The 12,143-nt window shown below is 30.8% G+C and overlaps 5 protein-coding genes across 5 annotated transcripts; 4 read left to right on the plus strand and 1 right to left on the minus strand.

Annotated features, from left to right (window-relative positions):
• Nucleotides 1–2,204: 2,204 nt before the first annotated feature.
• cgd6_4160 (EF-hands domain containing protein) lies at nt 2,205–3,293 on the plus strand (the record flags this gene model as incomplete). Its single annotated transcript, XM_627749.1, has 1 exon — nt 2,205–3,293. The coding sequence occupies one exon, from the start codon at nt 2,205–2,207 to the stop codon at nt 3,291–3,293; it is 1,089 nt and encodes a 362-aa protein (XP_627749.1).
• A 298-nt stretch (nt 3,294–3,591) lies between these two features.
• cgd6_4170 (hypothetical protein) lies at nt 3,592–6,594 on the plus strand (the record flags this gene model as incomplete). The annotated part of the gene is made up of 1 exon (XM_627750.1): nt 3,592–6,594. The coding sequence occupies one exon, from the start codon at nt 3,592–3,594 to the stop codon at nt 6,592–6,594; it is 3,003 nt and encodes a 1,000-aa protein (XP_627750.1).
• A 12-nt stretch (nt 6,595–6,606) lies between these two features.
• On the minus strand, nt 6,607–7,119 carry cgd6_4180 (ubiquitin-conjugating enzyme; the record flags this gene model as incomplete). Its single annotated transcript, XM_627751.1, has 1 exon — nt 6,607–7,119. A coding segment is annotated over one exon (513 nt), but the record flags the coding sequence as incomplete, so codon positions are not given.
• An 801-nt stretch (nt 7,120–7,920) lies between these two features.
• cgd6_4190 (60S ribosomal protein L10, alpha/beta hammerhead) lies at nt 7,921–8,589 on the plus strand (the record flags this gene model as incomplete). Its single annotated transcript, XM_627752.1, has 1 exon — nt 7,921–8,589. One exon carries the CDS (start codon nt 7,921–7,923, stop codon nt 8,587–8,589), a length of 669 nt encoding a protein of 222 aa, XP_627752.1.
• A 1,800-nt stretch (nt 8,590–10,389) lies between these two features.
• cgd6_4200 (protein phosphatase 2B catalytic subunit, calcineurin like phosphatse superfamily) lies at nt 10,390–11,904 on the plus strand (the record flags this gene model as incomplete). The annotated part of the gene is made up of 1 exon (XM_627753.1): nt 10,390–11,904. The coding sequence occupies one exon, from the start codon at nt 10,390–10,392 to the stop codon at nt 11,902–11,904; it is 1,515 nt and encodes a 504-aa protein (XP_627753.1).
• Nucleotides 11,905–12,143: the final 239 nt, after the last annotated feature.

A 12,143-nucleotide genomic window follows, 5' to 3' on the forward strand; every position in this document is an offset into this window, starting at 1 on the left:
ATTCTTTTCATTTATTGATTCTTTTTTTTTTTGACTCAGAGTTTTCCCAATCTAGAAAAGGGTCTAGATTGACATTTTCTTTCAATATTGAAGAAAAAAGCGTTATTCTTTGTAATTTGTTAGTTTTTTAATTTAGGGAATCTTAAAAATATCCACAAGAAATTTAAAAATAAAGAAAAAAAGAAAATGCACCCCTATCTCTGTGGTTTTTATAATTTTAAAATTTGTTGGGTATTTCCAGAAAATTTTCACCAGAGTTAGGGGTACTAATATATCTACATGCACACAAAGATATTATTGGTGTATTTTGGGAAAAAAAACAACAAATATTTTTTTTGACAAGTTTTAGTGTTTGTTTTACTTTGAATTTTTACTATTGTATGTTCTTATTATCTTCTTTGTTAATTTCTATATCTTATAATTTTTTTTTTTGTAATTCAAAAACACATTTTAATTTATTTACAAATATGACGTGTGTGCATGGTAAGAAATTTATTGGGAATATTAATTTTTAAATTAATATGTTAAATGGAAAATATATTTAAAGAGAAATGAGAATAAAAGTAAAAAATTAATACATTTTTTTTTTAGATAAAAATATGAAATAGGATAATTATCTAACAAGTTCCTTTAAAAAATGTTCGTAGTTAAATCCTCCATCATTAGATGGGAAATCCCTAATTAAAAAAAATAGTAAAAATGTTAAAAGCAGGTTGGGGGAGGCTGTTTGCATGCATTTACTTGCATGGCAAATTATCACTATACCGGCGTACATGCAAGATGTACAAATAGGCGGCATATGGCACGTATTGAAATATATGAACTTACTTTAAAAGTATTTCAATTTCTTTATTGGTTAAAACTTCTCCTGTATTAGTTAATAGAGAAGTCAGCTGCTGGCTAGTGATTGATCCAGAGTTCTGTAATATTGGAAGAAATTGATGAATTAGAAATAATATTATAAATAGAAAATGGAGAAGTGGCACAAAGTATATTGAACTTACATTTGAGTCATACGATCTGAAAAATTGAACTAGATTTTCAAAAGTGTCTTCTGGATGTACAATAGAATCACAAAATTTTACAAAAGCTTGTAAATCACATGTTTGACCAACACTTGCGACAAATCTCTGGACTTCGCTTTCAGATGGCGCTAATCCCTAAAATTAGGAATAAAAGTGATGTTTAATTAATAATAAAAATGGAGTGGAAAACTGACCATTCTTCTAACAATTTCTCCAATTTTATTGGTTTGAATGGTTGGACCTCCTCCCTATAGTTTAAAAGAGAATAATGGTATTAAAAGATGATATTAAAGATTGCTTGGGATTAGGAGTTGGGGTTAATATGGCGGAGTAATGCATTTATTTCTCCATTTTACATATCCCAAGGATGACTTGGTAAAAGCTTAACTTACAGCAGCATCTCTGAATGAAAATTCAATTCTCTCTTTGGACTATAAATATGAAAAAAGAATTAATTTATTTGCAAAAAAAAAAAAAATTAAGTAATGATAATTAATAGTTAGTCATTTCTATGAGATTCAAGTTTCTTCCCTAGTTTCTCAAAATTCACTAAAGGAAGAAAAAATGGATGGAGCGTAACAATCAAAAGAACTTACAATCTTGAAAGGTGGCATCTAAATAACTGTATATAATTATTTTGCTTGCGATCTTCACACAAAATTGATAATCTATAAATTGTCTTTTTTTTTTAACTAAAATAATTTGCTCTTGAATTTTTTCCCTCTTTATTTTTCATGCGCTTTTTTCTCTGTATAATAAAATCTTTATTTTATTTATTTCAAATATGCCGCCTTTTATTTCACGACCAAATGGCAAAGCAGATAAAGGCGGGACTTTAGGGCGGGCAAATGTGCATGTTGAATCTTGTAATGTAAATTTTTCGATACCTTCGAAGTTAAAGATTTAATAAAAATAAAAAAATTGTGAGGAATTTCAAAAAAAGAAAATTAAGCAAGAGTTAGAATTTAAATTGTTAAGATAAGAAGAATTTGTGACTGTAATTGTTAAATATTGAGATACTGAACCTTTTATTTCTGAGAATTATTAAAGTGTAAGTGTGAGTTAATTTAGGGGACATTGATCAAAGAAAAAAAAGTATTGGCAAAACTGTTGTAATTGGGTTATTTAAATTTATTCATTTTTTTCTAAAAAAGGAGATTTAAAGTAAGAAAAGTAGAAATGATTTCATTATTAAATGGAACAGGATGTGTTTCTTGTACTTCTGGGTGCAAGGTTGTAATTGATGACTACAAAACTACAGGAAGAATAGAATATGGTGTATTTGTAGGATATTATTCTGAAAGTGAAGAAAGTGATTATGATGAATCAGATGTTGTTACTTTAGATAAGAAGCCTTCAAATATCCAAGATTCATCAAGTGCTGAAGCAGTCTCTATTGAAGATGAATTAGAAGAAGGTGAAGCTGATATTATTAGAGAAATGTTTGATAATGCTTCATCTGGAGGAGAATGTTCATTAGATCAGACATGCCATTTAGCACATAGAATGGGTCTAGCACCTTCTAAATCAGATCTTGAACAACTTAACGAAGAAACTGGTGGAAAAGTAACTTATGAAGATTTTGAAAGGTGGATTATGTCAATTACACATCCAGAAGACCATATTGATTATATGGTTTCATACTTCAGAAAGTACGATTTGAGAGGAAATGGCAAGATTTCAAGACAGCAATTCATTTGGTTAACAAGTATTGGCGGTGATATTCTTACCAGAGAAGAAGCTGAAGCTATTCTTGATAAGTTGTCCATTGGAGGAGATGTGTACTATGAAGATTTACTCAGAAAAATTATGGATGTCGAAGCTTCTGATAAGCCTATGGTAAATATTGGAAACAAGAAATCAACGCCTACAAAAATGCCAACAACTAAAGTACTTGTGACACAAGTTTCGACTACCATAAGAGATTTAGCTGATAATGAAGCATTCCTTCCTACTATTGATCTTCTTATGGCTTTAAAAGCAACCTATGGAAATGAATTAACTGAAGCAGCTGCAAAAGAAGCCACAGATTGTTGTGAAAATCAGGATGAAGCTGCTAAATGTTTACAAGAATTCTACTCAGAGTGGGCACAAAATAAAGGTATGGTTTCTAGAAAAATTGTTAGAAGTCTACTTATGGTCTGGAAGGCTAAGTTAGACCAGGTTAGTGCTGAGGCTTGGATTACAAGCTTATGTGGAACCGATGAAAATATTGATATTCAAAGTGTTTTGAACAAGGTAGAATGCAAAACTAACGAGATAAACTAACTTGGAATATTTTAGCATTTTTTTCTTCATAAATCTAAAACCTACTTATCCCTTTTTCAAAATCAATATAATCCAATTTTCCATTTTCCCCTTTTCTTACTTATAATTAAATTCTGCATGCATGCAATTAATATTTTTTTTTAAAATTTGTGCAAATATTAACATATACCGGAGATTAGGCGCCAACTTATTTAATTTTTCTAATTAAATTTCTTGAATATTCAAAGAATATTGGGGTTTGAAAGTAAAAAATTAAGTTATCTAAGAACAAATAGTAATTATTTGTTCTAGATATAAAATGAATGGAGGATTTAGGGGGAGAAACCATAATGTAACAGAAGATCATTTGAATTACAATATACCAAATAACTCTATACAACCACAATATGTGAATGGCACGTCAACCCATGCTCTTGGAATCCAAGAAGCAACTAATCTTACAAATTTAAGGGGAAATTTTATGGGGAATGATGGTTCTGACTATATTCCAGTTCAATTAAGAGCTGCTAATACTAATTTAAATACCAATCATTCCATTAGTCAGAATGTAAACCAGACAACCTATGGACAAAATCTCTATGATATTAATAGAAACGCTCCTGGACAAATGGGAACAAAGAGCTTTGGAGGATCAAGAATGGGAGTTGCTCAATCTAAGGGGATGGCTCACACTCAGCAAATTGGTATGCAGTATGGTGATTCTATGCAAAATGGGAATCAAGGCGCCAATATTGGAGCCATGCATGACTCTAATATTGCTTCTTATGGTGTTGCAGAAATGAGTTATAGGAGTGGAAATAGCAGTAGTAGTATTGGTAGTCAGGGTGTACATAATAACATTGATTCCTCTGCTAATACTCAAAATGTCGATATCCACGATATTTCTATCCAGAATTCCTATATGAGTTCACAATCACAACCTAGAACAGTATCAAAATCGAGATCCATATCACATACTAGAACACAATCTCAGCCTGTAGCTATGGTTCATCAGCACCAATATCAACAACAACAGCAGCAACAGGTTCAACACCTTAATCATCAACAATACTTTCACTCTCAACAACAGCAGCAGCAGCGTATGCAGACCTTTTCTCAGTCTCAGACTCAGAACCAGACCCAAACTAAGACTCAGGCCCAAATCCATTCTCAGTCTCATTCCCAATCCCATGTTAAAGCCCCAAATCAGACTCAAACTCAAACTCAGGTTCATTCTCAAACCCAAATCCTATCTCAATCCCAGCCTCAATCTCGCTCTCATCTTCAGTCTCAGAGTTTGCCAGGTCCACAGTCCCAGACTTATTTTAGCCATACTCAGCCAAATAACAACATGCAGCCTCCTTCTCACCCGAGAACTCAACCATTACCACATCCCTACTCCCAAGGAAACCCAGGACATCAAGTATCATCTCAAAACTTCTCCAGTTCAAGCATTCATCCAAATTTAGTATCAGCTCAAGGATCTCACGCACAAAAAAACTTCCAAAGCTTTTCATCTTCTAATATTAATCAGAGACAAATTGGAGACAATTTGAAAAATCCAAACCATGGAATTAATGTTGGACCTAATTCTATTTATACAAAAATAGATGATACCGGGGTGGGAACATCAGGAGTAGGAGGCAGTCAGTATAGGTCGAAGCCTTACTCTCAACAGAGTAATAAATACACTCATCAGCAACAAATGAATCCAGTAAACTCAATATTGCATCCAAACTATTCTCAATCTTACTCACAGGGTTCTTCATCTAATTTAGGTGGATTGACAGAGACAGATTCTAAGACAATGTCACAATATATATCAACAATTGGATACAAGACAAGTAACATAGATTTGGGAGTTTGTAGCTTTCAAGTCAACGTTCCAAACAATATTTCAGATGAATTAAGAAATTCTATTATTAGATTGGTTCCAAAAGAACAGCTCAACTCGGTATTTTTCCTTGTTTCATCATTAATTAGCAAGAGTATCAATTTTAGAGACTTTCATGTTCGTTTAATAGCTATTTTGAGGAGTAGTCAACTTGTTGAAATTCTTGAAAATATGCTCAGAGATTACTTCCAACTAAGTACCTCTTCTTCAAATACAAATTACACTGGAATTGCTATTCATCAAGGTATCTCAGATTTAAGAGGTCAAATTTCTCATCCAATTACTACTAATAGCCAAGTTTCTGCAGGAAGATCTGACTATTTATTGGCATCACAATCTCAATACACATCTGGAATAGGCTCTAATAGTCAAATATATGATGGTACATTATTGAACTCTATGATTTCTCATGCTCACTCAAAAAAGTCTATTAGTAGACATGGAGGACATTATAATATGCATGCAAAAGAGGATATATTATTACAGATGTTGAAACATGCAAGATCTAAATCTGTTGCAAGCTTTATAGGTATTGATATGACTGGACCTTCTTCTTATATTTCTAAAATAATCTCAAATAAAACTATACAAAACAAATCTATGGTATTGGAAGAAGAATCAATATCTCCAGAAACTCTTAATATTTATACGGAAAAACTTAATAATTATGGTCGATACCTCCTTTCTTGTGATAGTTCACTTAACTTAGAATTTATGAATTCAAATCAACAATCTGTTACTTCTAAATTAGGGAAAATAGTTAAGTTTGGTACTCAGCCAGATTTAGAAAAATCAGTTTTCTCAAGTCAAGCAGTAAAGACAATCCATAAGTTAGCATCTTTCTATGTTAGGGATATACTGAAGTTCATCCTTAATGAGGAAAGTATAAGTAATGATAAGCTGAATGGTAAAGATCTTGAAGAAGAAGAAGAAGAAGAAGAAGAAAAAGGAAAAAAAAGGGAAGAGATACAACATAATCAAAGGGGACAAAGTGATCGTCAAATTATTGATGATCTGATTGGAAATAGTAATAGTATACAAGTTCAAAAAATGGAGAATTCAAAAACTGTTAGCCTTATATCTAAAGACTCAAGCTCTAATAATTCATGTAATTTTGGAATGGGTAAATCTATTGGAGGAAAAGGTCTGGGAATGAAGTTAACTTTATCTGGTAACGTTTCCTCTGTAAAACCCATAATGATTACTAGTCTATGGTCATGTATATACAAATCCTTACGTTATAATATGAATAGATATAATGCATGCGAACCTAATGCTTTCCATAATATAATAATTAAGAATCGTCCAGGACATTCTAAAGAACAATGTTCGAATTATATTCTAATTCCAGAGTCAATGTATAGAAGTGTTGAATCCTGGCTTCTTTCAAATGCTTATAATCAATGGGATAAACTTAGTATATTATAAGTAATTATTGTATTATTTAGGTATAGAATAAGAGGGAGTTGACCAACTTTCTTCAACACATTCTAGTACTTTACTATTATACTTATTTCTTTCCTTAACATACATTTCAGAAGCTATAGTGTTTGCAGGAGAATTAGGATTTGGATCACTCAATAAGGATTGTATTGAAGTTAATACAGAAGCAATATCAATCAAAGCACTCCATTGATTCTGAAGTATATCTAAACATATCCTCCCGTCTGGATATATATTGGGATGAAACATTTTACTTAAGAATCTTACATCTGGAGGTTTTGTTGGATATTCTTCAGAGAATTGCATAATTAAGTTAAAGGTGCCTATTGGGGTTGAAGTGTATAAGTTAAATTTCTTGATAATATTAGACTTACCACTTTCCCAGAAAGTATCTTTTGGACCATTAATGATTGCCTGACAATACATCATATTTTGTGAAAATGGCATTACACGGATACCCTGGTATACCTCTTTTCTAAGCTTATTAATATCATTAACAATTCTCCTTCTCTATCAGAAAGAATAGTCACACACATAAGTTATATGATTCAGGAATTTCTTCAATATGTTAAACTTACTGCACTAGTTGACATCCTGATTCTACCTAAATAGTAAACCTCTGATTGACGCTTATAAATTAGATTTATTGAATTTAATTAAGGAAACTCAAAAAAGAAAAAAACAAAGATAGACGTATTATAAGTTTAGAAGAGATGCATTAATTAGATTTTGATTATATTTTCTCACGTTTTTATGTAATTTTTTTTTTTTTTAAGAATGACCTTTTTCTTCACAATTTTTATTCGAGGGTATTCCACATACTAGAATAAAAAGGAATAAAAAATTGCATGTGCCCGCCCAAAATGGCCCGCCTAAAGACGAGTATATAAAAATGTCTCAATTATAGATGATTAAGATTAATTAATATTGAATGAGAGAAAGGTTGGTTGTTAAATAATAAAAAAAAGGTGAATAAAAAATAAAAAGACGAGACAACATAAATAATAAATAAAGGAAATAATAGAAATTAATTAGGGTATATATATAGTGATTAAAAGAAGTGTATAGAGAACAAATAATTAAAGAATACACAAATAAATATAAATATAAATAAAAAATAAGTTGATATTTATATAGGGTAAGGAATAAGTACTAAATAACATTTGAAATAGGAAATATATAGAAAATAAATTATACGTGTCGATTTTCGACTAAATTACGAAACGTAAAATTTAAGGGAAAAAATAGCAATAGATCATCCAAAGTATTAATTATTATTTCTTTTAATTGATATTATTTGGAAGAGAAACAATGGCACGTCGTCCAGCAAGATGTTATAGATATTGCAGGGGAAAACCATACCCAAAGTCACGTTTCTGCCGTGGTGTACCAGACCCAAAGATTCGTATTTACGATGTTGGTAGAAAGAAGGCAGAATGTGATGCTTTCCCAGCAGTAATTCACTTGATTTCTGATGAATACGAACAAATTTCCAGTGAAGCTTTGGAAGCTGCTCGTATTTCTGCTAACAAGTACATGATCAAGTTTTGTGGTAAGGATAACTTCCACTTAAGAATTAGAGTACATCCATTCCACGTACTCAGAATTAATAAAATGCTTTCATGTGCTGGTGCCGATAGGCTCCAGACTGGTATGAGAGGTGCTTATGGTAAACCAACAGGTACTGCTGCTCGTGTGAATATTGGTCAGGTCTTGATGTCCATTAGATGCAAGGAAGATAAGACCCAGACTGCAGTAATGGCCTTGAGAAGAGCCAAATATAAGTTCCCAGGAAGACAAAAGGTCGTTGTCTCAGACAAGTGGGGTTTCACTAAGTTCACCAAGGAGGAATACCTCAAATATCAAGCTGAGGGCAGAATTGTTCCTGATGGAGTTAACTGCAAATACATTAGTTGCCGTGGATCTCTTTCTAGAATCTTCCCAGAAGCTGCTAATATTAATATTCCACTTGATGACTAAGCAGTAGGGAGGTGATTGAATGAAGGAAATATATATTTACTTTGTGGATTATTGGCAGCTGTTATCTTTATAACTCGCCATATGTCCCATTGTTAAGATATTTATTATTTTCAACATTTATTTCATTAATATCCAAGCATAGAAGTAATATTAATAATTCTTATTACAATGTTTATAACAGTTTTTTGTTTTATTTCATTTCCGTGCCTTTTTTTGTTAGTTTCACAAGTGGGAGAAAATGTATTTTAACTTAAATAATGTAATGGGTAAAAAATTTTTGGTTTTGTTATTCTATTTATCAAGAACAAACAAATCTCTTATTTTTCCCTCCATTGCTAATAATATTTCCTTTGGGGGAAAATTCTCTAAAATTTTGATCCAAATGAATCTCCAATAGCACTGATATGACTGTCAATACTAGAAATTTGTGCAAAAATCTCATTCAAATATGCATGCTTAGATTTTTTGTTGACACGTGTGGCGGTAAAAGCATGCAAATTTGTAAATACGTGTTTTGCAGATTCGCCGTACCGGTATTGCCAGTGTGAATTTTAACCACATAAACATGAATATGTGCATGCACAATTAAATTAGTTGTGAGGAACTAATGCTAAATTTTTACAAACAATTAAAATAATTAAAAATTTTAGAATTTGAAATTCAATAGTTTTACCTTCAATCTCAAGAAGGAATATGCAATATATATATATGCATGTAAATATATATTAAAATAAACAAGAATCAATGAAATGACAAACTTAATTCAAATTTTCATTTATTCAATAAGCTATTATTTAATGAAAAATTGCAATTTTTAAGTCATTTATGTTCAGAAAAATTAGGCGCCAATGCATTCCTTCATAATATTTCCTATTCCACCCCCCACATTACATTTGTTTTACTTGTAATGCTATTTGTGCAAGAAGTATAAAGCATATACAATTTTTGGAAATAAGTCAAAATTAAGAAAGGAATAAAATTTGGGATTTGAATTATTCAAAACTTTAAGAGCACGATTTGTGAACAATTTGGTATTCAAAAAGAAAAAAAAACAAGTAAACTTCAGAATATAGGTCACCCAGAGACAAAAAATATAGTTCTATTATTTTCATTAATATAAAAAAGCGACATACCAAAATATAAATGGAGTTTATATTATTATTATTATTGTTATCGGGTCTCAAATAAAAAAATAAACTTTACTTCAAAATCTAATTTTGTATTAATATTTAATTTATTTGTATTGGCTATAAACTGATCCAAGCAATAATCTCAGGAAGATATAAATAAATACCAATTAATACAGAAGGCAATAATAATAATAATAATTTTTAACTTTCTAATAGTTTATTCATACTTTTACACGCAAATTTATATTTTCAGATTCTGGAATTATTGCAAGTTTTTCTGTCGCAGAATTTGGCGGGCATAATTTCAAGATAATTCTTATGGTTGATCATAATTAAAAATATTTTTTCATTTTTGCCAACAAATTTGTTGGCTGAAGAAATAATAAAAGATAAACATTAAATTAATCTAAAGGAAAAATTGGAATTACGAAGTTTTTTTTTCTAGGGTGGAATTAAGCTATAATTATTAAGAAGATCTAAAACACACAAAACATAAGATAATTAGAGATCTGAATGAATAAGTTCTCATTTATATTTGCTCATATATAATATATCTTAATAAAAGATTATAATATATGAACATTGTTATATTTACACACATTTATCACATAAATTGCAAATTTCCCAAGTATTTTAATATCTTTGGGAATTCTACTTATAACTTACTTTCATGCAGCCATTAAAAGATCCACTTAATGACAGAGTTGTAAAGGAGTCTGACCCTCCTCCTCCACTTCCAATTACTGAAGAATTGCTTTTTCCAAATGGAATTGAAGGTAATCCTGATTGGAGAATTCTTAAATCACACTTATTAAGAGAGGGACGCGTAAGAAAAGATCATCTATTGGAAATTGTTAGAAGAACTTCTGAAATTACTGCAAACGAATCAAACCTCTTAAGATTAAGAGATCCAATTACTGTTGTTGGTGATATTCATGGACAATATTACGATCTAGTTAAATTACTAGACGTTGGTGGTGATCCTGAAACTACACAATATCTATTCTTAGGAGATTATGTTGACAGAGGATCTTTCTCTATTGAGGTCTTATTGCTACTATATTCATTAAAGCTAAATTATCCAGATACTGTCTATTTACTTAGAGGAAATCACGAATGTAGACAAATGACAACTTTTTTCAATTTTCGTGATGAATGTGAATACAAGTATGATTCAACTGTACATGGATATTTTATGGAATCCTTTGATACTCTTCCAATTGCTGCAATTATTAATGGAAAGTTCTTTTGCGTACATGGTGGACTTTCTCCTGAATTACGTTCAGTTGACCAAATTCTAACAATTAATAGATTCCAAGAACCACCAAGATCCGGACTTTACTGTGATATTTTATGGGCTGATCCTATTGATGAAAAAGATGAAACTGAAACTTCTGAAGAACATTTCGTGACCAATGATGTCAGAGGATGCTCATATTTTTTTGCTACTCAAGCAAGTAACAAGTTTCTTGATCAAAATGGATTACTTTCTATTGTAAGAGCTCATGAGGCACAATTAGAAGGTTTTAAGATGCACAGTCCAAATGTAAAAACAAGATTTCCATCTGTAATCACAATTTTCAGTGCTCCGAATTATTGTGATGTATATAATAATAAAGGTGCTATTCTCAAGTTTGAAAATAACACTTTAAATATACAACAATTCAATTTCTCTGCTCATCCATATTATTTACCAAACTTTTTGGACATATTTTCATGGTCTCTTCCTTTTGTATCGGAAAAAGTTACTGAAATGTTATATTCTATTATACAACCTGTTGCAACTTCTTCTTCTGAACCTATGGAACTTGAAGAAGAAGATTTACCTGATGATGTACGTAGATTAATGGATGCATTTTGCATTAATGAAGATGGAAAGTTACCAGAAGAGGTTGCTAGTCTTGGTTCTTCAATTATTAGATCTGCACAACCAGCTTCTAGTGTTATTTCAAAGGAAAGAGCTGATACTCTCAGAAAGAAAGTTCAAAGTGTTGCTCGTATTATGAGAGTATTTTCAACTCTTAGAGAGCAAAATGAACTTATTGTTAAGCTCAAGGGTGTCACCCCTGGCCATAGAATACCCATGGGATTACTCCTTGGTGGAAGGGATGCTCTTGAAAATGAATTAGAAAAGTTCAACAAAGTTAAAACTATGGATGCATACAATGAAAGAAGACCTTATTAAGATATTTATCATATCTTTTGTTTATATCTCAAACTATCAAAGGAGTATAATTTCACGATTTTTTTTTTTTAAGTTTATCAAAGAAATACACTTTGTTTTACAACATTTAGACAGAACAAATAAAAAAAAAAAGAAACTCTGATGAAGTAATATATGTTTAATCTGCAATGGTTTATTTCTATCACATTTTCTCTTGTATCTTTATAATATATACAATATATAGAAAAAAAAAAAGAACT

This window comes from Cryptosporidium parvum, chromosome 6, assembly GCF_000165345.1.
Source record: "Cryptosporidium parvum Iowa II chromosome 6, whole genome shotgun sequence".
NCBI lineage: Eukaryota > Apicomplexa > Conoidasida > Eucoccidiorida > Cryptosporidiidae > Cryptosporidium > Cryptosporidium parvum.